General features: G+C 39.7%; 3 protein-coding genes across 4 annotated transcripts; 1 reads left to right on the forward strand and 2 right to left on the reverse strand.

The window, feature by feature from the left end:
- Positions 1–830: 830 nt before the first annotated feature.
- On the reverse strand, positions 831–1,919 carry CUNH22orf39 (chromosome unknown C22orf39 homolog). The gene is made up of 3 exons (XM_057414855.1): positions 1,888–1,919; positions 1,642–1,809; positions 831–1,008 (listed from the first exon to the last, which is right to left on the reverse strand). Exons 1-3 carry the CDS (start codon positions 1,909–1,911, stop codon positions 883–885), a joined length of 318 nt encoding a protein of 105 aa, XP_057270838.1. The 5' UTR covers positions 1,912–1,919; the 3' UTR covers positions 831–882.
- A 453-nt stretch (positions 1,920–2,372) lies between these two features.
- Positions 2,373–9,517, reverse strand: UFD1 (ubiquitin recognition factor in ER associated degradation 1). The gene is made up of 12 exons (XM_057414933.1): positions 9,499–9,517; positions 8,968–9,100; positions 8,211–8,243; positions 7,259–7,380; positions 6,780–6,910; positions 6,305–6,377; positions 5,547–5,615; positions 4,947–5,012; positions 4,616–4,663; positions 4,169–4,257; positions 3,355–3,436; positions 2,373–2,954 (listed from the first exon to the last, which is right to left on the reverse strand). Exons 1-12 carry the CDS (start codon positions 9,499–9,501, stop codon positions 2,880–2,882), a joined length of 924 nt encoding a protein of 307 aa, XP_057270916.1. The 5' UTR covers positions 9,502–9,517; the 3' UTR covers positions 2,373–2,879.
- A 577-nt stretch (positions 9,518–10,094) lies between these two features.
- Positions 10,095–23,584, forward strand: CDC45 (cell division cycle 45). 2 transcript variants are annotated; one of them, XM_057414953.1, is made up of 19 exons: positions 10,095–10,192; positions 11,291–11,350; positions 11,646–11,738; positions 12,177–12,314; positions 12,926–13,069; positions 14,168–14,223; positions 14,888–14,936; positions 15,683–15,744; positions 16,150–16,200; positions 16,985–17,104; positions 17,492–17,623; positions 18,013–18,111; positions 18,364–18,525; positions 18,714–18,852; positions 19,218–19,301; positions 20,443–20,561; positions 21,009–21,085; positions 21,781–21,847; positions 23,018–23,584. In XM_057414953.1, the coding sequence occupies exons 1-18, from the start codon at positions 10,142–10,144 to the stop codon at positions 21,843–21,845; spliced, it is 1,701 nt and encodes a 566-aa protein (XP_057270936.1). In that variant the 5' UTR covers positions 10,095–10,141; the 3' UTR covers positions 21,846–21,847; positions 23,018–23,584. The 2 variants fall into 2 exon arrangements, with proteins under 2 accessions (XP_057270936.1, XP_057270935.1); XM_057414952.1 differs by lacking the exon at positions 23,018–23,584 and having other exon boundaries at positions 21,781–21,980.
- The last annotated feature ends 739 nt before the right edge of the window (positions 23,585–24,323 follow it).

Here is a 24,323-nt window from a genome sequence, read left to right on the forward strand (position 1 = left end):
ACAGTGTTTTATCTTTCTGGGCTTCTCTCATCCCTCCATGCAGCATTTCTTTGTTCTGCATAAACCATTACTTGGAAGATTCCCATGCTACACGTAAAGAATGTCACAGTCATCATATTAGGATCTGTACTAGAAGGGAGTTAACAGCTGATTGTTTACTGCCTTTGTTTTCAGACCTCGGTGAAATACTTTTGCATCCAAGAGGGAAAGCACAGTGACAGAGTCAAAAGTGAGGTGGTTTTGTTTTCTCTTTAATATTGCCATATAACAATTAAGTTTCTAAGGGCTTGCCCTAAACCAAAACAGATTTCTCTCCATCCATTTAAACCTTCATTTTTGTAGTAAGCTTGAGTACTGCAGTCAACACACACCCATTAAAGAGCAATTCCACAAAGGGGCAGGGTCGCAGTTTCACCCCACCGGTTAAGAAACTCAACCCATAACAGTCACAAACCCAGGAAGGATCCTTCAGATGCCAGTGGCTGTGTTTGTCCTGAACTGGCAGGGAGGAGCCCCTGCTTGGTTTTATTTGCCCATCTGGCACCTTGTTCCACAAGTGCACAACACTGGCTGTGAGGGGAAGAGGTGCTGGCCTAGCAAGAGGAGCTAGATCATGTATGCAGTGACATAGGAGTTGCCTGCCAAGGTGCTGAGATGAAAACCTAGAGCATGGGACAGCAGTAAGAGACCAAAATGAAATCAAACACCTCAGTTCCCCCTTAGAGGGTGTTTAAGTGAACTGTGGTTTTGAATGAGCACTGAACTATTGCCAGGGCAGAGCTAGTTACATCATTTCAACATGACATGGAAGAAAAGGAAAATACCCAGCATAGTTGTGCATTGTGTATTGCATTACTGACCAAACACAGCAAAGCAGTCTTGCTAATTTGGTTTGTCTTGGTCAAGTGGCAGATACCAGTCAGGGGGTGGGTTCTTCCTGAGTGTCCACACTGGAGCATACTTCTGGTTTTCCATGACTCGAGCTCTTTCACTCTTGCACAAAGCTTCCTGAAGTACAAGACAAAAACATTACTGCTACAGTGGTGGATGTTCCAGTATCACACAGCTCATTTCTTGCTGTGACTATCTGAGATAAAATGAGGACCTGAAATTTATCATACTTAAACAGAAGTGCCAAATACTATCTAAGCAGGCCAGGATACAAACTTTTAACTACATCACATTTACCTTTTTGCCTCCAACTCCTCCATCACGAATAAAACCGCCAGTTATGTGCTACCATCCCTGCCAGTTTGATGGAGCTGAAAGGCTGAGCTATGCTGCAGCCTGTGCTGAAGGGCTCCTGTCCCGTGTTCATGGGGCTGTAGCCAGGAGCGTTTCTGCATGCCCCAGGAATACTTTTTGCCCGTAACAAGGCAACTTCCGTTATTAGGGAGGGAACGCTGGAGTAACCGAAATCAAGAGCTTTTACGGAACTCTGACACCGCTCCCGCGGGATGTCGGACCACCTTACCCGCCTCCACCCCAACCGGACACCCGCTTTTCCAGCCCCTCCCCGTTCTCTGACCGCCGGCACCCCTCGCCACCGGCACCTGCCTACAGAGCCCGGACGCGGTGCCCGCAGGGGCCCGGGCGGGACAGCGACCGCCGCTACCGGCTGCCGCTCGGTGCGGGCCGTACCTGCGCGGCGGCGGCGCGGCCCTTCTCCCAGGCGCGGCAGGCCTCGTAGTCCTCCCGCCAGCGGTCGCAGGTCGGCAGCTCCCCGTGCGCGTAGTAGTGGTGGAAGGCGTGCCGCAGCCCGCGGCAGTGCCTCCACTCCCACCAGTAGTCCTCGCACGACCGCGGCGGCTGCGGGCGGACAAGAGACCGGGATAAGCCCCGCTGCCGGCCCGCCCTGCCGCCCCCAGCCCCCGCCGCCCCGCTCACCCTCCAGGTCCCGCCGTCCGCCATACTGCCCCCACCCCGCCACCAATCCCCGCCGCGCTTTGCACGGAGATCCTCGAATCCGGCCAATGGCGACGGGCGACACAACCCGGCAACCCCTTCTCCCCGCCCCAAGGGCCTGCGAGCCAATGGCTGGCCGCTGGGCAGGGCTCCCGGCACGCCACATGACCCCCGCTCCCCGCTCGCTGTCCCGGGAATCAGCACACGGGACGCACGGTGGTCACCGGACAACCTTTACTCGCCCCCCCCAACCCGGGCGGAGCGCACGGCCTGCACCCGGCTCAGGAGCGACACACGCAGCCGCCGAAAGGCTGCCCGGGGCATTCCGGCATTACCCAGCACCAGGCAGCAAAGCTGGGTCTCGCCACTCGCTACATGTGCCGCAAGACTGCTACAGTACGTTATTTATCTGAGCTATCAAAAAGGCATGTTATTAATTATAAATATAAAAAGCAGTTACAGGGAGATTGCTTAGAATGATTTATAACCCAACACCTGAAGCTAAGATCAAAGAGTCCCTGCACAAAAGTCCTAAACACCAAAGTATCTGCTTTGGTTTACACCACACCAAAAAGCTTACCCGAAACTGTGGCAAAATACACACAGAGGGAGGAAAATACCAAGCACAGAGCGACGTGAGACCATCACTGCTCGGGATGTAAAAGGGGAGGATACAGTCTAAGAACAGGCCTTCTAGTAAGGTAGAGCTTGGTTTTACCTCTCAGGTTTATCCGAGGTCAACTTCTCCCTCTTTACAACACGTACAAAACATTTCTTCAGAACTCCTAGAACTTACTTTCAACTTAATTTCCAACTGAAAATTAAGACAGTCCAACAACTCCAGTTTTAAACATGAAACCAGTAAAAGCGTTCCTGTGTGCAAACTGACCTCTCCTCCTCTCAACTGCAGTAACTAAGATCCAATATGCTGCAATTGTTTTATTTTCCTCCTAACTGACTAAAGGTACCACAACTTAGGGTTTTCTTCCCTTTTTGCGCAGGGACTGGCCTTCTCCTGAAAAGGCAATAAACCGGCTTCCAGATTCGTCCTGGAAAAAGAGAGGAGGGAAAAAGGTTGTTACTTCTTTGGTCACTGCTTGTGCATGATATAAGCTGAACAATCATTAGAGAGAACATTTCCTCAGAGCAGCAACTGACTGTGGACGTTTCACATCCTTAATCCACTTAATAACCACTTTCTCCCTCAAAATACAAGCATTTCAGGGACCTTTCAGCCAATAAAACTGGCCTGACTTATTAAAATTGTATCAGGTCAATCTTTTTACATCAGTAAGCAAGGATATTGGAGATTGCTTTCACCTAACTCAAACCACTTTTTAAGAGGAATGTGCAATGAAGAATCAGGTACGGAGAGAGGAACCACAAACTTGGGCAGCAGTTCTGGTGTTCTAGTTCTGTGCAAATTCGGAAAGATACAACTTGACTTACCTCTTCGACTTTCTTAACTAGCGGACGTGAGTTTCTAATGAATGTGATCCTACCAATCTTAAAGTCATAGTTGGGAATTCCTCTGGAAAAGAAGCATAAAAATGTTATGGAAGAAGTTTTTTACCTTCCATCCAACAGAACACAGTGAGACCTATTCTACATCTTTCAATACTGTACCAACACTGCTGCAAATTTTCATTACTAAGTAATCCTAGAGTTAAACCACTGAATTACTTCCTGAAGGCAGGCACACATTGCATGAAGTAAACGATCAGATACTGGAGCTGCTGTAGCAGCTTGGCTGTGGGCATGTTTCCATGTGGCCTGTGGTTTCCAAAGGGCCACAGACATGTTTTCCACAAGGGTTCAGGTTTCATTGTGACAAGTGTAAGTGACAGAACACCACAGAAACCATGTACCTGCACACTTCCACCAAGTCCGAATTTCTAAATGTCCTTGTAGGAAATAAGACACACACAAAATCCCGCCCCACAACAAATGCACACATGGTTTGGCTTTGGTTCTCAAAGAAGATTCCACTCTGCCACATTTCACGTGAGTACATCAGCAGGGCTCTGTGCATCACTCGATCCAGCCCAGTCCAGACCTGCTGCCTCTCCCTGTTTGTTTTCCATGTAACCTGAGGTTTAGTAACATTAATTTAGGATCTGCATCTTAAGTGGTCTGGGACCTCACAGTGAGTCTAAAATATTAGATTATTTTCTAAATGCAAACTTAGGATGAAAATAGCTTGTTTACATTGCAGGAGCAGGAAATAAAATAAACTCCACTCAAAAAGTGATCCCAGACATACCTTCGAATGTCTCCTGGTTTAATCGGTGATGGACTGGGCTCAACTCCTTTCTTCTTGCCATCCAGCCTGTTCCCAGAACCAGAAAATGCCTGCATATACAGAATGAGTTTTAATTTAACCGTATCTTGTATTTGAACGCTGCACAGGGATACTGCATTCGGCAAAATCTTACTATAACTTTTATTGAATTACTTGTTTTCGGCATGTTTCTTCTTGGTATATGTAAGCTGATGGACTGTGGGTGGAGGAGTATGTTTCAGTCTCCCATTCAAAAATCACCATTTAAGGACAGGAAGTCATACTGTAACTGGCTGTAACACCCGCAGATAGTTGCCAATTAAATGATAAGCACCTCTAAGAACAGGTACTACTGTTTTGCAGTTGTTTGGAACAACTTTCCCTCGCCATTCCACAACATTCATAAACTAGCAGAAACAGGGGACTTACACGAAATCCTACGTCACTCACGTATCCACTGTGGTCTGCTTCAACATCCTGTGAGGGAAAAGCAAGTTAGTTCATTGTTCATGTTGTGATATGCAGAATACACAAAAACAGTTCCATGTATTTCTGACCAAATATAACTTCACAACAATCCCTTTCCAAAACAACACTTAGTAGACAACCATCTCCTAAGTAACACAAGCAAAAGCATCTGGTAAGTAAAGCTTAGTCTTAATTTTTTCAGGAAGAAAAAATATGTTGCTGCCCCCTGCCCCATCACAAGCACTGTTGACTTCTAGGGAATACATTTTTGAAGAACAGAAGCTTAACCTACTGTGGTCTCTTCATGCTGTGCAGTTCTTTCTGGTTCTTTGTACCCCAAAGGAGCATCAAAATCCACCTATTTACACAAGAAGCAAGAAAATAAGCATGACTCATATTTTTCTTTTAAGCATAATCTTTATACTGCTATCCCTCAAAATCCCACAAACTATCACTCAATTTGATCTAGAAAGAACTGAGGTTTGTTTGCCCAGCATTCTAACTCAGAACTAAAAAGACTAAGCCTCTTAGGAACAGGTCTTAGCATGTACTTGAAACAGTGCAGTGACACAGCACCACACAATATCATCGGAGTTTGAATCAAGACAAGGCTATTAAATAAAACTTGGATTATAAAACACATTGAAGCTAAACATTAAATTCTAGGCACTACAGTCACCTGAAGGTACACGAAGCGCAGCTCCAGACCACAGCTGTGGTTACAAAGATATATGGGGTACTGTCAAATGAGTCATCTTCCCTGTCTCATCTGTTTTTTATCTTTCCTGCAGCATCAGAGGTGCTCAGTGTACAGTGCTATCACTGAACGAGATGCCCTCTCCTTCTGGGAGGACACAGTAAAAGCAGACTTTCCACATTAGCTTTAACTTACATTCATATCACATTCTATGATGGACACAGCTTTATCCGGTTTGGTCTCCATTACCCGAAGCTCATAGATCTGAAACAGTAATGAGTATCTTAAGATTGCACATGAAACAGCTCAACTTATACACAAGAAAACCCTATCTAAACCTTACCCTTCAGAAAGCTTCTAGAAAATGAAAGTGAGTGCTCTTTAGGTTGAGGACTGAATAATGCAGGGTCTCTACAGAACTTGAAAGCAAAAATTTTTTAGCTTAGAAGACTGCTATATGCTGGAGCTAAAGAAACTACTTTTTGTTGTAACTTACTACACTCTTACTATACCTTAATCTGCATTCCTAGAAGCAAATTATGAATTTACAATACATGTAAGGGACAGACTTTAAAATTATCAAAAGCACAAATATTTGTTTTCTTGTGAATCAGAAACCAGTCTAAAGAGCAGCTCAGGAGAAGACTTAACTGACTCTTTTCTCCTCCAACAGAAAACTGACTGCAAAATCTACCATCTGGGATTGCTTCTCACAAACACTGCACAGCTCTGTTGATTGTTTTAGCACGACTATGCAACAACAGAGCTTAGACTACAATCCCAAGTGATCACATGTGCTGCCAAAAATACTCAACTATAAAATCCATTCACAAGATGTACTCGTGGTCACAGTCTACTGAAATACAGTGTGCTTTTTTACATGGAACAGAACTTGCTTCCTCAAATTGATGCATCCAAACAAAACCTGCATGGACTGGTGCTGTATACCATACCTTTTCATTGTAGTTGATGGCAATAACATCACCAGTAGTTAGACAAGCGAAGTTCCTCAATGCATTTTCTAATCTTTGAAGTATGTTAAGATGAAACATCTGTTTTCAATGCAACATCAAGGCCTCAATCTACACAACTCTGATCCTTTATCTCTCAAATGTCATTTAAAAGTCACCAGTACTGTAGATAGCCTTTTAGCAAACATTAGGCTGCATGAGTTCTTCTAAAGGGACATGCAGACTCATTGGACTTCAAGCCAAGATTCATGCTTCTTCATTCCAGGTACACTTTGTGCCAGCAGTTGGCAGCATTTCTCTACATAAGCTATCCATTCTTTTTTGTTTTCAGAAGAGCTGTAGTAGTTAACTACTACTAGAAGAGTACAAGCCACACCTGAAAAGCTAGCTCTGCTTTATCATTCAAATTCGGGAAAAAACTTTTGTCCCCTGGCTCCATAACTGAATAGAAGGATACACAGCTTTGGGATTGGTGATGTCAAGAAAATCTGGACTCTGTGGCTGAAATTTTGAGTACGTAGCAACTTGAAGATTAACACTCTCCACTTGCACCAGGCCTCCCTCTTCCAGAAGCAAGTTTTGCATCATCTGCAAGTGTGAAAACAAAGACACAAACCACTATTAACACGACTGATGTTTTTAATGCTCTTTCCTTGCATATACCCATTTTTGCTGCGGCTACCATCTTCCTGGAAATGCACCAATTTACCACAGCTTAATTTCAGGAAGAACAGTCAGGTGCATCTTAAAAAACTGTCTGCTTTGCTGGTTTAGTTAAAACTGTCATGGAGGAAAACCCAAGCTGTGACTGAAAGCTGTTGTAGGAACATGACTGGCAAAGACAGTTTCAGGAAACATTCTGCCTCTTTAATATTAAACTGGCAACTCACTAATCCTACTCTTCAAGTTTTGACAGTTCAGCCTGAGGCAACTCACCCAGTGTGGAAGGTAACATATGCCCTCATCAGCCACAAATTCAAGCACTCCACAGTGCGTCATTCGGTCTGAGTTTTTATTGGTCAGCTTGAACAGCATTGGGTAAGTGATATTAAGTCGGCCTGGTGAGAAAGAAGAAAACAATTTTATTTGCTAAGAGCCACTGAAGCTTTTTCTGAAGCTTTCAGAGACTGAATATTGGCAAGAGAATGGGCCAGACTACAGGAGAGTATTCCCCTCATGCCATTATCCCAGTTGCTCACTATAAATCCAGGAGAGAATGCAGATACACAAATACTGTATCACCATCACACTTAAAGCTTTAAATGCCTCTCCACATTTCCCCAAGCTCAGAGATGATCAGACAGCAGGTATTAGCAGAGGGATCTGTTGCTATAATGTCCTTGTGCTATTATCAGGTAGCTCCTACCTAATGATTTTTAAGAGGCCCTGCCTATTTTAAAATTAAAACCTCAGTAAACTAATTTCTCAAAGAAATTCTATTAAGGCTAAAACTTAGGGGGGGGCGGAACCTTAGTTAAAAGGGCAAATAAAGACCATTTATATCACTGATTCAGTTAACTTTTTCTCCCCCATTTCAAAGTTAATTGTAACTTATTTTGCCTTTAATTTTGTTTGCTCCAGACAACAGCATCCAGAAGAAGCAAATTGAGATTAAGAATTTACTAGATTAACTGTAACCATTATACTGAGTATGCTATTATTAAATATTGATTCATGGCTCAGGTAGTCCAACACTTCAGATGTCCGTACTTGAAGACAGACAAGCCCTATTAATTCTGACACACAAAATACTTCCAAAATACATATTTTAAACTAATTACTCTCATGTTCTCTACCCAAGTCAGATTTAATTAAAATACTGTGGTATTTTCTTACACATTTGGTCACGTTTCTAATGTTGTTATTCTAGAATAAAACATTCACTTACTGAGTTGATCCAAAGCTGATGGTGGCATAATTACTGCAAAAATGAATGAGAACGTAAGATTAGGAAAAGTATGTCTTAAAAAGAGTATAGAATATACAATTTTACCAGTCCTTTCTCTAAAATATCCTAACAAAAGGAGATTCTAAAACCTCCTGCAAATTAATTTCTGAGCCAAAGATTTCAGTAGAATCAGTCATGACAAATACATCTGCTGGCATGGAAAGCTCAGAATTTAATAAAGAGAAGACAAGTTTTTACAATATCCAGTACTAAAGGAAACATTTCCTAAATGCAATTTTATTTACTTGGGCTTATAGGTTCTCTTAAACCGATGCCAAGTCAAAGCAACACAGGATTAGTCTGACAGCTTGAAAACTAACTTGGCCAATCTATTATTTTTGTTCCAGCTAAGTACAACTTAGGGGGACGAAGTCTTTGGTGAGAAATTTCTATGGCTTATAATGGATCCAAGATTTTAACGAGAGGCTTTAAAAGAGAAGAATGCCTTCCTCTAATGCTCATAAAACCAGACTCACTTGGTAAGTTTCGATAACTAGAGAGTAAGGAGAAAAAAGATGAACCCTCCCTCTTTTCTTCCTTAAAGCCCCACCCAGGGCGCTCTCCTAGCTCCAGCCAACAGCACGTCTCCGTGCCGCTCAACAATGCTCCTGGAGTTCTGTCCAAGAGCTGTGTTACTTGACATTATTCACAAACACTCTTCCAACAGGTTATTAGTCAAAATAAAACATGCACATACTCTTCCCGCCTTTCTCCACATCTGACCTGTCATTAGGTCCAGCAAGCATGGAGACTGAGAAGCAGCGGTATTGGGTTGAGAAGCGGTTCTGGAAAACCCGAGGGATGGGGTGATCGAACATATTAAAGGAGAACTAGAGGAAAAAACACAGAAAGAGAAGGCGGCATTAATAGGTATCAACAGCGCACTGAAGTGCTACAGCGCTCACTGCCGCGTCCTCAAGCTCAGCTAGAGCTCCGTGCAGAGACGCACGGTGCCTCCCTCTCCCGTCACAGAGCCCGGGGAAGGGCTGTGCGCCCGGCGCTGCGCAGCGACACAAAATGGACGCAGCGCACTCGGCCTGCCCAACACACCCCGCACACGGGCGGCGATTCGCGGCACAGACACCGACACTCGCCAGCCCTCCGCCTGGCGTTCGCTGGCTTCGAAAACGGCCTCGGCGAGCGGGCAGCCAGCGAAGGAACGCGGGGCCCAGCCGCCCTCCCGCCCGCCGTGACTCGACACTTCCCCCGGCCGCTCCCCGAGCCTCACCATGGCGGCGGCGCTGGGGCGCGGAGCGACAACGCTCCAGCTCCGCGCAAGAACCGGCGGACACACCGCAGGCCGAACGCTGCCTCTCCCCTCTCCTGACGGGGCTCTGGCCGCCGCCGCGGGCCCCACCCCACGGCCCTGCCCCTCCCAGCGTGCCGCGCGGCGCCCGCCCCCTCGGGTGGCCATTCCGCGTGAGGGCGGAAGAAGGGATGGCGCTCCCTTCAATGGAGCCATTATGGAAGGTTTGTAGGGGCGCGCCACCTTTCCTCAGCCACCGGGAGTTGACGGGATCCTCTTCGCCCGACCCCGTTAAATGGCAGCGCACATGGCTCGCCCGCAGCAAACATGGCAGCCACGGTAACAAGAGCCAGCACGATGCTTCCGGTTCCCATACTCCAGGGATTGGCCAGCCGCACGTGTATCACCTCTTTAATTCCAATGTCATTGGTGAAGACCCGGAACGGGTTGGGCAATTTGTCCAATCCGCTCCGCGAAGGAGGGACGGATGCTTTTCCATTGGTTAGAGAGCCGTGAGGAGAGGACCAATGAGAAGCGGCGCTGATTTGGCGCCCAACTTGAGTCGGGGCGGTCCGCGGCTGCCGCCGTTTCTCCCCTGTCTGCCCGCCGCTCTCTCGCTGCCGCCATGTTCGTCTCCGACTGCCGCCGGGAGTTCTACGACGTGATCGTCAACCAGGTGCGGGCCGCGGATGGGACCTGGTGTCGCCCTGCGCGTCCCGTCCGCGGGCGGGGCTGCCTCCCCTGCAGGGCTGAGGCGTTTCCCGCCGCCTCACAGAGCGGGGATGGTGCCGGGGCGTCCCTGGCTCTGGCGGCGGGGGCGGCTGAGGTGTTCCCGTTCCTGCCTTGTCAGGGTGGCGGGAGGGCGGCTGTCAGGCGGGCCTCAGGCTGTAAAAATACCCTCCCCGGACGTGTCCGCCGGTTGGGAAACCCGAGCCAGAAGCCGCCGCGAGTGCTTCGGGCAGTGCTGTGGATCTTCTGTTTAACCAAGACGTCTCTAGATCTATTTGCTGTTTGGTTTGCTGTTTTTCCTTACGTATTTTCTAATTATTGTTTTGCCTTTTCGATTTATATTTTTTTCCAGACACTAGATCTTGTGTTCTGTCTTTTTTCGCGGTTTCTCTTGTAACGGGTCAGGTTTGCCGCTTTCATTTTTACCTCACAGTTGCTTTGCTTTGCTTTGTTCAGACTGGGTATGTACACTGGAGTGGTAAAGTTTCCATTGGACAGTCTTCTACTATTTTTACCTATACAATTGCGTTATGGACTGTGCAAATGAATGTATTTCCCTCAGCTTCTCCACCTATGAACAAACTCTCTAACCAAGACCCCAGAATAAAGAACCACCAGACAAGCCATTTTACCTAAATCAAGGTTATTTCAAGAATTGCCTTGCTCCTATTTTTGCTACCGATTTTCTTTAGTCAAAACTGTTTCAGGTCTCATGCTGAAAGACTCTTTAGGTCTTTCTAGACATTATAAAACATATGTAGGGCTGAGCCTTCAGAACTATGTGCTTCACAGGGGTCTGATTAACCACATTTCCTCAAAGTAGATGCTGTATTTTGAGGGTGTGAGGTTGTTTATTGCTCACATTTATAGATATCCAAATTGGTTCATTTTGGTTGTGGTGTCCATTCAGAAGAGATCCTATTTTATGCCTATGATGCTATCTACATAAATTTACTTTCTGGTCTCATAGTGATGTATGCATTTCATGCACCAGTACATTAGATTTGGTGCCTAAATTAATACTGTTATTCTGTTGTTTTTGCAGCGTGTCCTCCTTCTTGTCGCATCAGATGTTGATGCATTATGTGCTTGTAAAATACTCCAAGTAAGTCTTTGTTCGTTGTCACTGTAGAGTAACAGTAAAAGAAAAACACCCAAGGATCCTTTTAATAGGTTTGAACTGAGGAAAGGGTAAAAGTTTAAACTGCTTTTGTAACTTACTTTTTCCATGAGTTATGACACTTAAGCCAGTTAGTCACACTCCCAGATTACAAACCTACATGTATTTTGGGATGTCTTTAAGATAAAGATTTGTATGAAGTAGAATTATAGCATGGTATAGCACTGTAGAAGGCGACGTTTCCCCTTGCCGTTGCTAACAGCTGTTTGCTTCATTTCAGGCTTTGTTTCAGTGTGATCATGTGCCATATACACTCGTCCCAGTATCTGGATGGCAAGAACTTGAAACTGCCTTTTTCGAGCATAAAGATCAGGTGAAAAAACAATGGAAACATTTTAGTTGCAGCTTATCTTAGAGAGGCATGCATTTCTTTCCTTTCTCAACTCAGAATGTCAGTTCTTAAACTAATTATTATTGGTTACAGAACCCGGCGGTTAAGCTTTAATACACTAGCAAAAAACTTTTTTTACATCAGTTCAAACTAATATGCTACAATTTGGATAGAGTCAAATTAAGTTTGCACACATTTTGAGATGTAAAAGGTGGTGGTATTGGATATCCATCATCTCCAAGCTTGGTGCTTTGCCTTACAAATATTTTTCCTCCTCAGAGACATCAATTATCAAAAAGTTAATAGAGTTTTTGGTAACGGTGGGTGGCTGGGATGTTTTGTAAAGGTGTTTTCAAGTCTTCTGTGTTTTCTGCTAATTTAAGTAAAAAGCTTTTTTATTTTTTTCCCTTTTGTTTGCAGTTCAAATATTTTGTTTTTATAAATTGTGGTGCCAATGTTGACCTTTTGGAGATCTTGCAGCCTGAAGAAGACACTGTCTTTTTTGTATGTGACAGCCACAGACCTATCAATGTAGTGAATGTTTACAATGACACACAGGTAACCGCTTTTCTTTCACAGCAAAAATCTTCCCCTGGTGTGGTGGGGACTGGGGTGGTGCTTTTCTGTGTTTTGTAAAACTGCTACTGCTAGTTAGTAAGGCAGGAAGCAATATTAATGGATATTTGCAGTAATAATGTTCATGATCAGAAAAAAATCTGGTTTCAGTAGTAAAATATATACTGATAGCACTGTGATTGTTGTCAGTAGTAAACAGCTGTTAATCCTGTAGCAGTTAATCAAACTGCTACAAATCAGAGGATGATCATCCTCCAGAATGTAATGTGTTATCTCTCAGCATTAGCAGCACCTAGAATGTGATTATTACGCACAAATGATTTGGCAACATGTCCTTAACAAGCATAAAAAATGAGAATTTTTGTAGTAATGCTGTAACAAAGGGATATATTTTTCCGCTCTTATTTTGTATGAGTGGTTTTTGTATTAAAAAGTAGTATTTTTTGTTATGCCATGAAACAATCACAGCCAAAATAAATTTTTAGTTTCTCTTCTGAAGTATCTGAAGTATTCCCATTTGTAATTTAAAATGTGTTTAAATCGTTAAATAAGATACTTTGTTTATTTAAAATGCTGTTTTTCTTTCTTGCTAGATTAAGTTGTTAGTTAAACAAGACGATGATCTTGATGTTCCTGCTTATGATGATATCTTCAGAGATGAAGAGGATGAAGAAGAGGACTCTGAAAATGAAACTGATGGGTCAGAGCCTTCAGAGAAACGCAGACGTTTTGAAGAGGTGCTTTTCTGCTACTTTGTTGAGAAAAGAAGGAAAATAAAATAGTGCTTATGCTTTATATAATTCTAATAATTACATTTGAATTTAAAAATAATGCTGTTACATCACAAATGGAAATGTAAGGTTTAAAAATAATTTACTACTCCCAGTAGAGTTTCAAATACACAAAATGCTTATCTGAACTGCACAGAAATATTTCCCGTTCTTTAAAAAAAAAAAGATGTTTTGAACTTCATTATGCATAACGCTGTCTTTGTGTAACCAGTGAACTCAAGAGCTCTCTGTGATGACAGGCTCTGGCTTCTCAGTCTACATTGAAGGGGTTTTTTTTGTTGTTTAGATCGAAACTTTCTTCTTTTTAATGATCACTTGAGAAGATGGAAGCGCACAGATAATTAGGAATACATTTTGTCTGTCCTTGTACTAGTAAATTAACAAAAGTATATTAAGGTAGACATAAAAAATGAAATGTGTCATATGTTAATTGTACTGTATTTTCTGCTAATAACATACAAAGAAGCAAATGCCTGAGGCTCGCAATATTAAGAGATTAATATAAAGGCATTCTCAGATTTAATATGTATTTAATTTTATTTTTCTATTAACAGTGTGCATTTTTCCTACTAATCTATGAAGGGTGCTAAATCAGCAAAAGCAGACATCAGAAATTCAAAGGAAAATCTATAAATAATGCACATGAAAGCTATTCTCAAATCTGTTAAATACTCCACAAAAATCTTATTGATTTCTTTGAGTTTTCAAGCTGTTGATGCAATTTATGGAACTTAAATATACACCGAGTGCTTAATTTTCTGAACTTCATTTACTATCTATTTTTCATCAGTCTTATTTTTATGTTACAAAATGGTAGGAGGCAATGTTGCTGGTGTTGAAAACACTGTGTACTGGGCTTCTTATTTGTGAAGGAGAGGTAGAGAACTGTCCGGACTTTATACAAGTGTGTTCCTTGGAAAAATAATTATTGATCTAATGAGAAAAATATTATCATTAAGTGTTCTTTTTAATACTTAGTCAAGTGTCTGGACAGGTGCTAATCTACTATTTTTTCCAGCTTTTTAACATTATATTAATTTACAGGATGTAATAGAGAGAACAATGAAGAGGCGGCAGAGGCGGGAATGGGAGGCACGCAGGTGGGTTTAACTGGTTTTTATTATGTTGCTTGTGTCTTTATCTTACTGTTGGATTAAAATCAAACATATAAAAACATGATACTGTGCTGCTTGATTTGCAAGATGCTTTAGTTCTAACTTTATTCAGAAAATTGAGAGATTTACTATATAAAAATAAAATATTTAAATGAAGATAGTTGTAAATAATAATCATTAAATCTGAGTAGCAATAGGTGCATTATTCCACTTCTAAGTAGCTGTAGTATTCTGGTTTTGTCTGTTGTGGGGTGAAATTTGTGCTTCTGTTTTCTTCCTTTACAATCCTACTATTGTCAATAGGAATAAGCAGGAACAAATCAGATAAGAAAATGGGATTTGAGAAATAATGGTTTAATAAATTTGTTCTTTTACTTTATGAGCACATTTCAGTGTGGCTTCCATGTTACTACAAAAGCCCAGTTGGCTTGTAGGAAAACATTTTCTAGACCAAAGGTTTTTTTTTGATGTGTGTTTTTGTTTGCTTATGGGGTTTTGTGTGTAGAGTAGTGGTGTTTGTGTTGTTTTCTTGTTTGATTTTAATTGCTAAAAATAAGCATTTAATGAAACCTGCCTTAGATTTTTAGTCGGATGCAATGTGTAGTTCACCACTTATGCAAATGTGGAGTTTGGTTTTTTTCTTTTTTAGACGAGAAATTCTTTTTGACTATGAACAATATGAATACCATGGGACCTCAGTAAGTACAAACTCTTGTTTGCTATAAAATCAGAAGATACTAACGTAAAGGTAATTGAACAATATACAGTGTTATAATTATCTGCTACAATGTTATAATTATTTAATAATAGTGTCTATTATCTTATAATTATCATGCTGTTTTTTTATCTTACTGTTATACAGAAGATGCATCATATATGTAAAAAGTAGTTTGACTTGGGAGCTTGTTATTACTGTTAATGAATTACATAGAAGCAATAGTGGTAGAATGGCAGGCACTAGTCGATCGAGTCGTAGTAGCTAATGTAATGTTCATAGTGGGGGAAAATGAAAAACTTAGAACTTGTAACATTTTTTGTTGTTTGCTATCTTTAATGCTGGTATAAAAAAATATGATCATGTAAATTTTTTAGGTTTTGAGAAAAGTATCTATGTACACAATACTCTTGCAAAAGACTCTAACATGTATGGAGATTGTTTGCCTTCCAGAGGTTTCAAAGCATCAGGATATTTCAAACATAACACTTAGGACATCAAATTGTTCCTTCTGGCGTTAGGCCTCTTATCTGATTATGTTTTGTTAAGATGTTCCTTTCTACCTAACATCTTTGACAATCTGCCACTGTCCTACTTTCTGACTCAAGTGTGATGTATAGACCTCTAGTAACACACTAGTATTTGGCAAATTTAACTGTGTTCTATTTGTTTAATGAAGTGAGGATTTTGTGCCAATTTATCCCATCTTTTTCCTTTTCTCTCATGTAGTCTGCAATGGTGATGTTTGACCTGGCATGGATAATGTCTAAAGACTTGAATGACATGTTGTGGTATGTTTCTGTTATTTTGTTATAGAGGGTAGAATCTTAAACCCATAACAGATAGGCAAAATTGCCCAAGACCATTTGATTTCAGTATGAGGCTCTAGTTTATTTTGAGAATGGAATTGAATTTGTCCTGAACTGGGGGGAACATCTATGTAAATTGATTATAAGCAGCTAATAGGTTTTACGCATGTAGTGCCATCCTCTTTTTTCCATGCATGTCTGCTAAAGGGAATAATAGCATATAGCTTTTTTGTTAACTTGTATGTACAGTTGGTAAACAATATTTCTGACTTCTTCTGGTACATACTTAGAGGGTTAAATACAACATACTATACTGGAATATTTTTTGGTGTAACTTTTTTTTTCTCTTTCCCTTTCTTCTGCCCCCCCCCCCCCCTTCAATTTTAGGTGGGCTATTGTTGGCCTAACAGATCAATGGGTCCAAGATAAAATCACTCAGTAAGAAAGATATTTTTTATTATTTATCTTCCTTATTATTTGTTTGTCTCTATTTTTTTTAGAAGTAATAATCAGGAAACATGGAAATTAACACAAGACAGTTAATAGACAGTGCCATTAAGTATCTTAATGACTGAATGTGATCTGATGCCTTCCAAAAGTGGAAAAAAAATCTCAGAAAAAATAAAGTATATTTCTTTTCTACTATTGAGAGTTTTTAAACTTTTTCACAAAATTATAAAACAGTCACTTCTGATCTGGGAAGAAATGGTGTTTAATAGTAGTTCATGTAAATATGATTTGGATACCGTTTTATTAAAGGAAAAAAAATATGTTCTGTGTCTTCCAGTTTCCTTTACAGTTTTAGTTGAAGAATTTCATATTTTATCTTTTTTTCTTCCTTGTTTCTTATTTCCTACTAGATGCAATCAGGATTCTAGTAGTGCATGTGTAGATTTTAATTCTGGTGTTTTGTTGTAATATACTGATGTTTTTTAAGGAGATAAATATAAAACTAATTTCGTTGGTCAGTCTAATCGTCTATATTGTTTGGGGTTTGGTTGTGGTTTTGGTTGTTTTTTATTTAGTTTTAATCGCCTGGGTACAAGGCTGAATATTGAAAGAATATTATTTAACAAGTTCGTGTTCTTTTAAAGACATATCTATAGTTTCCATGCTGCTGACTGGCCAATGCATAAACTTTAGGAAGCATTTTTGTGTTCTCATAATCAAGAACAAAAATACACAGGAAGAAAATGAAGTGTCAAATTTATTTCTGTTTAAGAATGAAGTATGTGACTGATATTGGGATCCTGCAGCGTCACGTGTCACGCCATAACCACCGCAATGAAGATGAGGAAAATTCTCTGTCAATTGACTGCATGCGAATAGCATTTGAGTATGAGTATCCTTGCATAAGATCTGGGGAAAATGAACCCTACCCACTTGGTGAACTCCAGCTGAGTTTTTATCAACTTAAAAAAAAATCTCAGCACCATCTTTGCTGCTGAGAACGGAATCAAAAGAAATGGACATCGGAATGTTTTGTTGAACACAAATCTCTTCCAGTAGCTCCTATAGCTTCAGTTCAGCTTAACCTTTCAGAGTTAGTTACAAGTTAATGTTGCTCGTCTTGTGTTACCTGCGCCTGCAACTCCTAACTGTAGCTTGTGTGCTACAGAGATGCAATATAGAAGGGCAACTGAAGAGGTACTAGTTGTGGAGTTTTGTTACTATTTGTAACTTTAAATGATAAAAGTGTTTATATTTATTTGCCTTAATCCCTGTTCAGTCTGCGCCTGGCGCTTTATCAGCACTGGTCTCTATATGAAAGTCTCTGTAACACTTCATACACCTCTGCTAGCCTTAAGCTCTGGTCTGTACAAGGGCAGAAGAGGCTCCAAGAGTTTTTGGCTGACATGGGGTGAGTTACAAAAATCTGGGTCTTAACTAAAGGATCTTTTTTTTTTTTCAATTAATTATGGGAAAATATTAAGAATATATTTTGCGAGTACTTCTTAGTTTTTAAATGTGATTGTGGGGCTCTGACTAGTGCAATGTCTTTGAGTTATGCAACTTGTGTCTTGGTGCCAAAGGAATGCGGATGTATGGCTTTATGGAGTAGTAGATCCTAGTAAGTAACCTATGCTTTCTCACATCTGCTCTTCAATGACTAAATTAAAAAGAATGTAACCAAGCTTAGTAAGACTTAACTTGCTAAATTATCTAAATTAAGAAAGTCTTATGTAAGGAAGGCAAAATATTTTTTTCTTCTAGCATACTTATCAATATATTTTCTTGTTCTGTTTTTAGTTTGCCTTTGAAGCAAGTGAAACAGAAATTTAATTCCATGGACATGTCTTTGAAAGAAAATCTTCGGGAAATGATTGAAGAATCTGCAAACAAATTTGGGTAAATTGTGATAAATACCACTGCTTATTTTGAAAATGCTTTTCAGTTAAGTTCAAATATTTTTGTATGAAGAGGATGTAGCATCTTGTTTTGAAAAATACCAGTTTTGGATTGGCAAAGTAATACTAGACTTGTTGCAAATGCTAGGGTATGATTTGTCTTCGTGTTCTTAACATTAAGGTACTGAGGAGATGGCTCAGTGTTGATAGTGTTGGTAATGCTAATCTTTAATGGGCTTATTTAATTTTGCAGAATGAAAGATTTAAGAGTTCAGACCTTCAGCATTCACTTTGGCTTTAAGAACAAGTTTTCAGCAAGTGACATAGTTTATGCAACAGTTTCTCTCATGGAGAACGTAGAAAAAGAAGGGCCTGAAACAACTAATTTCATTAAAGCTTTGGACAGTCTCTCCAGGTACTGAAAATGTTTCTTTATTCTTTTACAGTTTTATTTAGAGAACATGGGTTACTTATCTAAAAGATGCATTCATGTTTCATAAGCCATTGAAGAAAAATCAAAATATCCCTGTTAATAGTGTTTAGAACTTGCTTTTGTGTGAAAAGCTTATATGAAAGTGCCTATTTTTATTATTTCTGTTGCAGGGGTAACCTGGACAAACTGCACCAAGGACTGGACTTAGCCAAAAAGCAGTTACGTGCCATTCAGCAGACTGTAGCCAGCTGTATTTGCACCAACCTTGTCATTTCTCAGGGGCCTTTTCTCTATTGCTCTCTCATGGAGGTCAGGATTCTAGTTTTTGGCTCTCATTTGACTGTCACATTTGGCTATAGCATACTTGAATATCACTGTTTTCTGAACTGATCAATTCAATAAGAATGACTTCATCAGAAAGGACTTATTTATCTGTACTGTGTTGTGCTCTGATAAGTCAATAGTGACATCTACTCTGAGCTTCCAAAAGGAAGAATCGGTCCTCTTGAAGCAGGGAAGGTTTAATTTCGAAGTCAAGTGGGTCAGCTCAGATTCCTGTATTGTAATGTTTGGTGTTCTTTGAGTCATATAAAACCTTTAGACTCATCAGTAGATACTTAAAGAAGTGGAGGAATCATCTTGGATTGTAATCAAAATGTTTCTTCTTTTTCTAGGGCACACCAGATGTGAAACTTTTTTCCAAACCAGTGTCTCTGTCCCTGCTTAGTAAATACTTACTCAAATCGTTTGTTTGCTCTGTAAGTCAATCAAAAGCTTTTGACTAGCTTGCCTATGTAGTAGTTATTATTCTGTTGGATATGTGTAGTTGATTATTAAAAACATTATATGAAAATGTTAATGATGTTTCTGCTAAATGGTTGGATAATTTTAGCACATCTGTGAATACTCTTTTAGGAAAGATATCTGCCTAGGAGAATTCATAGCATTAGAAAGAGTTTTCATTGTCAAGACACAATCTAAAATCTTTACATAATTTTGTAAGTTTTGAGGGAGCAGATCACCAAGTATGTACTTTGAAAAGTTAACCTGACATGGAAAGAAGCAATATTGCAGGACTGGTAATTGTTACCTAAAGATTTCTGTGTCTGTTTAAATAAAATCCTGTTATCCTTGCAATTAATGTAACTGAAGCTAATTTTCATTTACCTTTTGAGCCCTTTTTACACAATTCAGTTAAAAATGCACTTTTAAGATTGAGAACTGTTTCCACTGTGAGCACATCTTAATTTGTAAATTAAACTTATGGTGGTTCGTCCTTCCCCAATTGCATCTGTGTATCCTCATTTTAAGTGTTCAACTTGGTCAGTAACTAGTCTGCCACTAGAAGCAAGACAGCACTTTAAAACCTCACTGCAAAACATTTACCTTAGGAACACTTTAAACAAACTTCTATTTCATATACTTATGTATCTAAAAATGTTAAAATCATTGTAATTATTTTTTTTATCCCCAGCAGTAAGCTGTACTTTAATTAAAACAGTATGAACAGAGAAAAAATAATTTCTAGTGAAGACTGTATTTGTCAGTGTGTTAGCTGTTGTAATTCAATGTAAAATAATTATTGCAAAAAAAAGTTACTACTCCAAGATTTTAGATTCCCATACCTGCAATTTTTAAGAGCTTTTTTCTTTACTGTAAATCATATTTTATCTATATCATTTCTGTGTTACAATGCAATGCAAGATTGGAGAAAAACTGAAAATTCTATTAGTCCTTAAAGTCACTTTTACTGTAATAAAAAAGGAGATCAAGAGATTGTGTGAAGAAAATGCCTTCTGCTGAACTGTATTATAGCTGTGTCCTTAGGTCACATGGCGTGCTGAAACTAAATTGTTTCCCGAGTTTTGTCTAACAAAGTTTTGTCTTTCTGACTTCCAGACAAAAAACAAGCGCTGTAAATTGCTGCCGCTGATAATGGCTGCACCAATGGAGGTTGAACAGGGAACGGTGATCATGGTGGGGATTCCTCCAGAGACAGAAAGCTCTGACAAAAAGAAGTAAGCAAAAAGAATTTGTTTAAAAGTTCCTGCTAAAAGTTACCTATAGACTTGTCCTGTCTCTGAAGCAAGTGTCTCTTTCCTGTATCTATTTAACACTGAACACACTGACTTGAATTATATCCTTCTTTAATGGTATGCATGATATACTTTTTGAGAGAGGACACAGGTGTTTCAAAGTTGTTTGGGGTTTTTTCTCCTCCCTCTTAACTATTTCTTTATCTTGTGAACCATGAAATAGTTCACAATATGGCCCATGACTTCATTTCTTAAAGCCTGTAATGTTAAAGTTTTTGCACTTGAATAAGTGAGGTGTATGTTGAATACATGGCATATGAAAAACATCTGGAAGACATTTTCAGCTCTCAGCAAGGAAGTTCTGTTCTTCTGTCTTAGTATGTATGTCCTTTTCTGTAATGCTAATTTGAGGTTTTTTTGTTCATCTAGCTTTTTTGGAAGAGCATTTGAGAAAGCTGCAGACAGTACCAATTCTAGGACTTTACACAACCATTTTGACATGTCGAGTGAGTAGTGCTAACGCTTATTTCATTTACCAAATAGTCCTTTAGAGGTCAGTGTTTACGCAGCCTCCATAAAACACCTCTGTGCTATGACTTGGATGCAAACATCAAGAGTGTGTATTCCTGAGTCTGGTATAAACACAAGCTGTGTTATTTGTCAGTCTTTTTTCTAAGTGCCATCTTGTGCAGAAATTATAAACTACTAAGCAGAGGCTTGTGTATCTTTGAGGCAATCTACATTTTGCGCCGAGTAATGATTTTCATATATACACTTCTGTTTAAAATCTGAGTTTATCTGGTTTTATATTGAGCAGCCAAACAAAGTAGGGTAGTGATGTTATAAGATACTTTATTGTCTGTTTGAAAAATGAGATACTTGCATGAGGATATTTGCATACCTTTTTATGTGCTTATGAAAGAGGTGTTTTTTAACAATACATACTGATGAATTGTTGAACTTACAAAGAAACATTCCTAGACTTAAAAATTGGCTGCTATAACATGTAGTGAGCACTTAGAAGCTGGAGTTTGCTGAAATTCAAGAGCAAAATAAATAACATGCATTTTGTGCAAATAGATTCTCTTTTTCATCCTTAAAGCTGGTTAAGAATATACGTATACTTGGAATTATTATTATTCAAGTGTGGCACCTGGTATATCTTTCAGTAATTTGCATCTTGTAATATTTCATATTTTAGTAATTGAATTGAAAACAGAAGACCGGAGCAAATTTCTGGATGCCCTCATTTCTCTCTTGTCATAGTGGTAAGGAAGATAAATTAAAAATTTAATTACAAATTATTTACAATTAAAAATAAATTATAAATCAAGTGAGTAACCTGTTAACATCTGTAAAATGTCCTAAGAAAATGTGGCAACTTCTAGTACAAATATAAATTGAAGAGTTTCTTATAAGAGACAATTGTTTTTGGGAGGAGGCAGACAACGTACAAGTAAACTTTTCTCCTCCTCCTCCCCCCCCCCCCCCCCCCCCCCCCGAGATTTATTTGTTTCATCATCCATAAGCTTGTCTTCCATTGTTCTAAACTTTTTATGGCTTTTTAACTTCAGCTGGGAAAGGAGTAGCTGTTTTGTTTTGTGAGAGAAATTGAGATATTGGCTAGTTGTAGTTGGTGTTCTGTTACTTAATTCTTGGTTGAGCTCAGGATGGAATTTTGGCCATAGCAGTGCCATTCTTGGCTTTGATGTTAATGTAGAATTTCCATCTCTCTTTTACAGTGTTAAGGTAGCCTATATCAGTGTGTAGTTTTTATCTGGAATAAAGATGGGAATATAAGACTTTATCTGTAGTTGTGACTATTATCTTCACACTAGTTCAAAGTCTGTTTTAAAGCTATTTTAGGGCAAGACGGATTTTATTGTAGCTCTGATGAGACTGTCAAATTGTTGCAATTGTCTTTGAATATTCCTTGCTTTCCAGTGCTGAACTATTTTATTGGTTTGTCTGTTTATTCTGCAATGATGGGTCACAATAGCTTGCTTTGTCCCAGAGAAGCCAAACTCCCAACTCAAAGTAGTTTTGTAAAGTCTGTTCAGGCAACCTCTAAGAAAGTATGTTCAGAATCTCATAGCTTTTTCATGCCTAGATAAAGACTTGGTCATTAGTATTAATCTGTGAAGTAATCTCACAAGATTATGGTGTGTGTATAAAAGAAAGGAGTAAGATCAAGACTTTGACAATAGCCTGTGAATGTTGTAGTCCTAGCCAAATGACAATGTGGCCTTTTTAAAATGTGCATCAAAGCTACAGTTTCTTCTGTTCACTCAGAAGTTTAAAACAGTGGCTCGATAGCTACAATTGTTTGTTAGACAGCATAGTTGTGCCTGGCTCCCAAGATTTCCACATCTGTTTGTTTCTTTCTTTATACTCTGACTACTGATTGTTTTGGTTTGTCTTCTGCCCTTGTTACACAGTGGTGCGTTTTGGCTCTTTGTGCTGGAAACCAAGGATCAAATGCATCTGAAATTATTTTGGATGTTCCAAAGTTCATGGTGCTGCCATTGTGATGTATCTTCTTGCTTTGTCTTAAATGTACTGGGACAGGCCGGGGCTGTTTTTATGCCTCGAGGAAGGTCAAAATTATTTTAACCTTAGCATGCAGATATTGAACATGGCTTCTTTGTAAACATCCCATCCTTGTAACAGCAAAAGGTGTCACATAGGAGCATTGGGAAATGGACTTCTATTTGTTGAACCTGCTTTTATTAGTAGACATACTCCTGTGATGTTTAGTTGTTGGTTAATAACAAAAAGGTTTTAAGGAGTTCCATATTTATATTACCATTTTATTACCATTTAAATGTTCTTTTTAAATTGTTTTGAATGCCTTTAAGATTTTAGGACTTTTAAAATCCAAGTACTGAGTAACTGCCAAATACTGAATGAAAAATCTAGGGAATTCCAGTGTCTATAGAGCATTTGTAGTCATGCATTGTGATATTATATTGTCACTTGTAGCTTGGCTTTGGGAATAATTTTCTAAGAAATCTAAATTTAATAATTGTGTAGAGACTGTAGCATTATAAATATTGACAGATTAGCCCAATCCTGTTCCATAACAGTGATTTAATGTCACTTCGGGCACATGAATTGGTATAGCTTGTTAGACTTGACCTGCTCTGCATTGGGAGGGTATGTATATGTTTGTAATTTTCTTGTAATGTTTGCTTGAATTCTGTGTGACTTCAATGTTCATGTATTATAATGAATATGTAAAGGTTATGTATCATTGCTTCATACTTTGTACAAATGTTTAATACTGGTTAACTTAATACTAAATGTAGCCAACAGAAAGCTGATTAAACTGTATATTTCTATTCAAACAAATATGATTTTTTAATTTTTTCAATGTTGCCACCTTGTCTGAGTAAAATCCCTGTACCAAGCTGTGAAGGCCAAAAAATTATGCTTCCTAAGATAAAATGTAATGCCACCTTTAGGTTTTGCACATTGACTAGGTAGTATCAGTAACAAGTATGCCCTCTTACCAGTGTGTTTTGGAAGGGAAGAGTGTTCCTGTGTTTTAGTAGGTGATTGTCATGTCTTCAAAAATGGACAGATTTTCAGGCACGTGTACCCTCCAGCTTCATCATATTGTGTTGCACTGAGTGAGAAGTGGGAGCTAGTTTTTATGCTGGGATGTGTTGGCAATTGCTTTACTGGCAGGTTCTTCAGCCTCCAAACCCATGTGTAAGCTTGAAGCTGTGGATCTATTACAAG

This window comes from Pezoporus wallicus, unplaced genomic scaffold, assembly GCF_028554395.1.
Source record: "Pezoporus wallicus isolate ANWC-B61680 ecotype Strahan unplaced genomic scaffold, APGP_CSIRO_Pwel_v1 contig_8047, whole genome shotgun sequence".
NCBI classification, from domain to species: Eukaryota; Metazoa; Chordata; class Aves; order Psittaciformes; family Psittacidae; genus Pezoporus; species Pezoporus wallicus.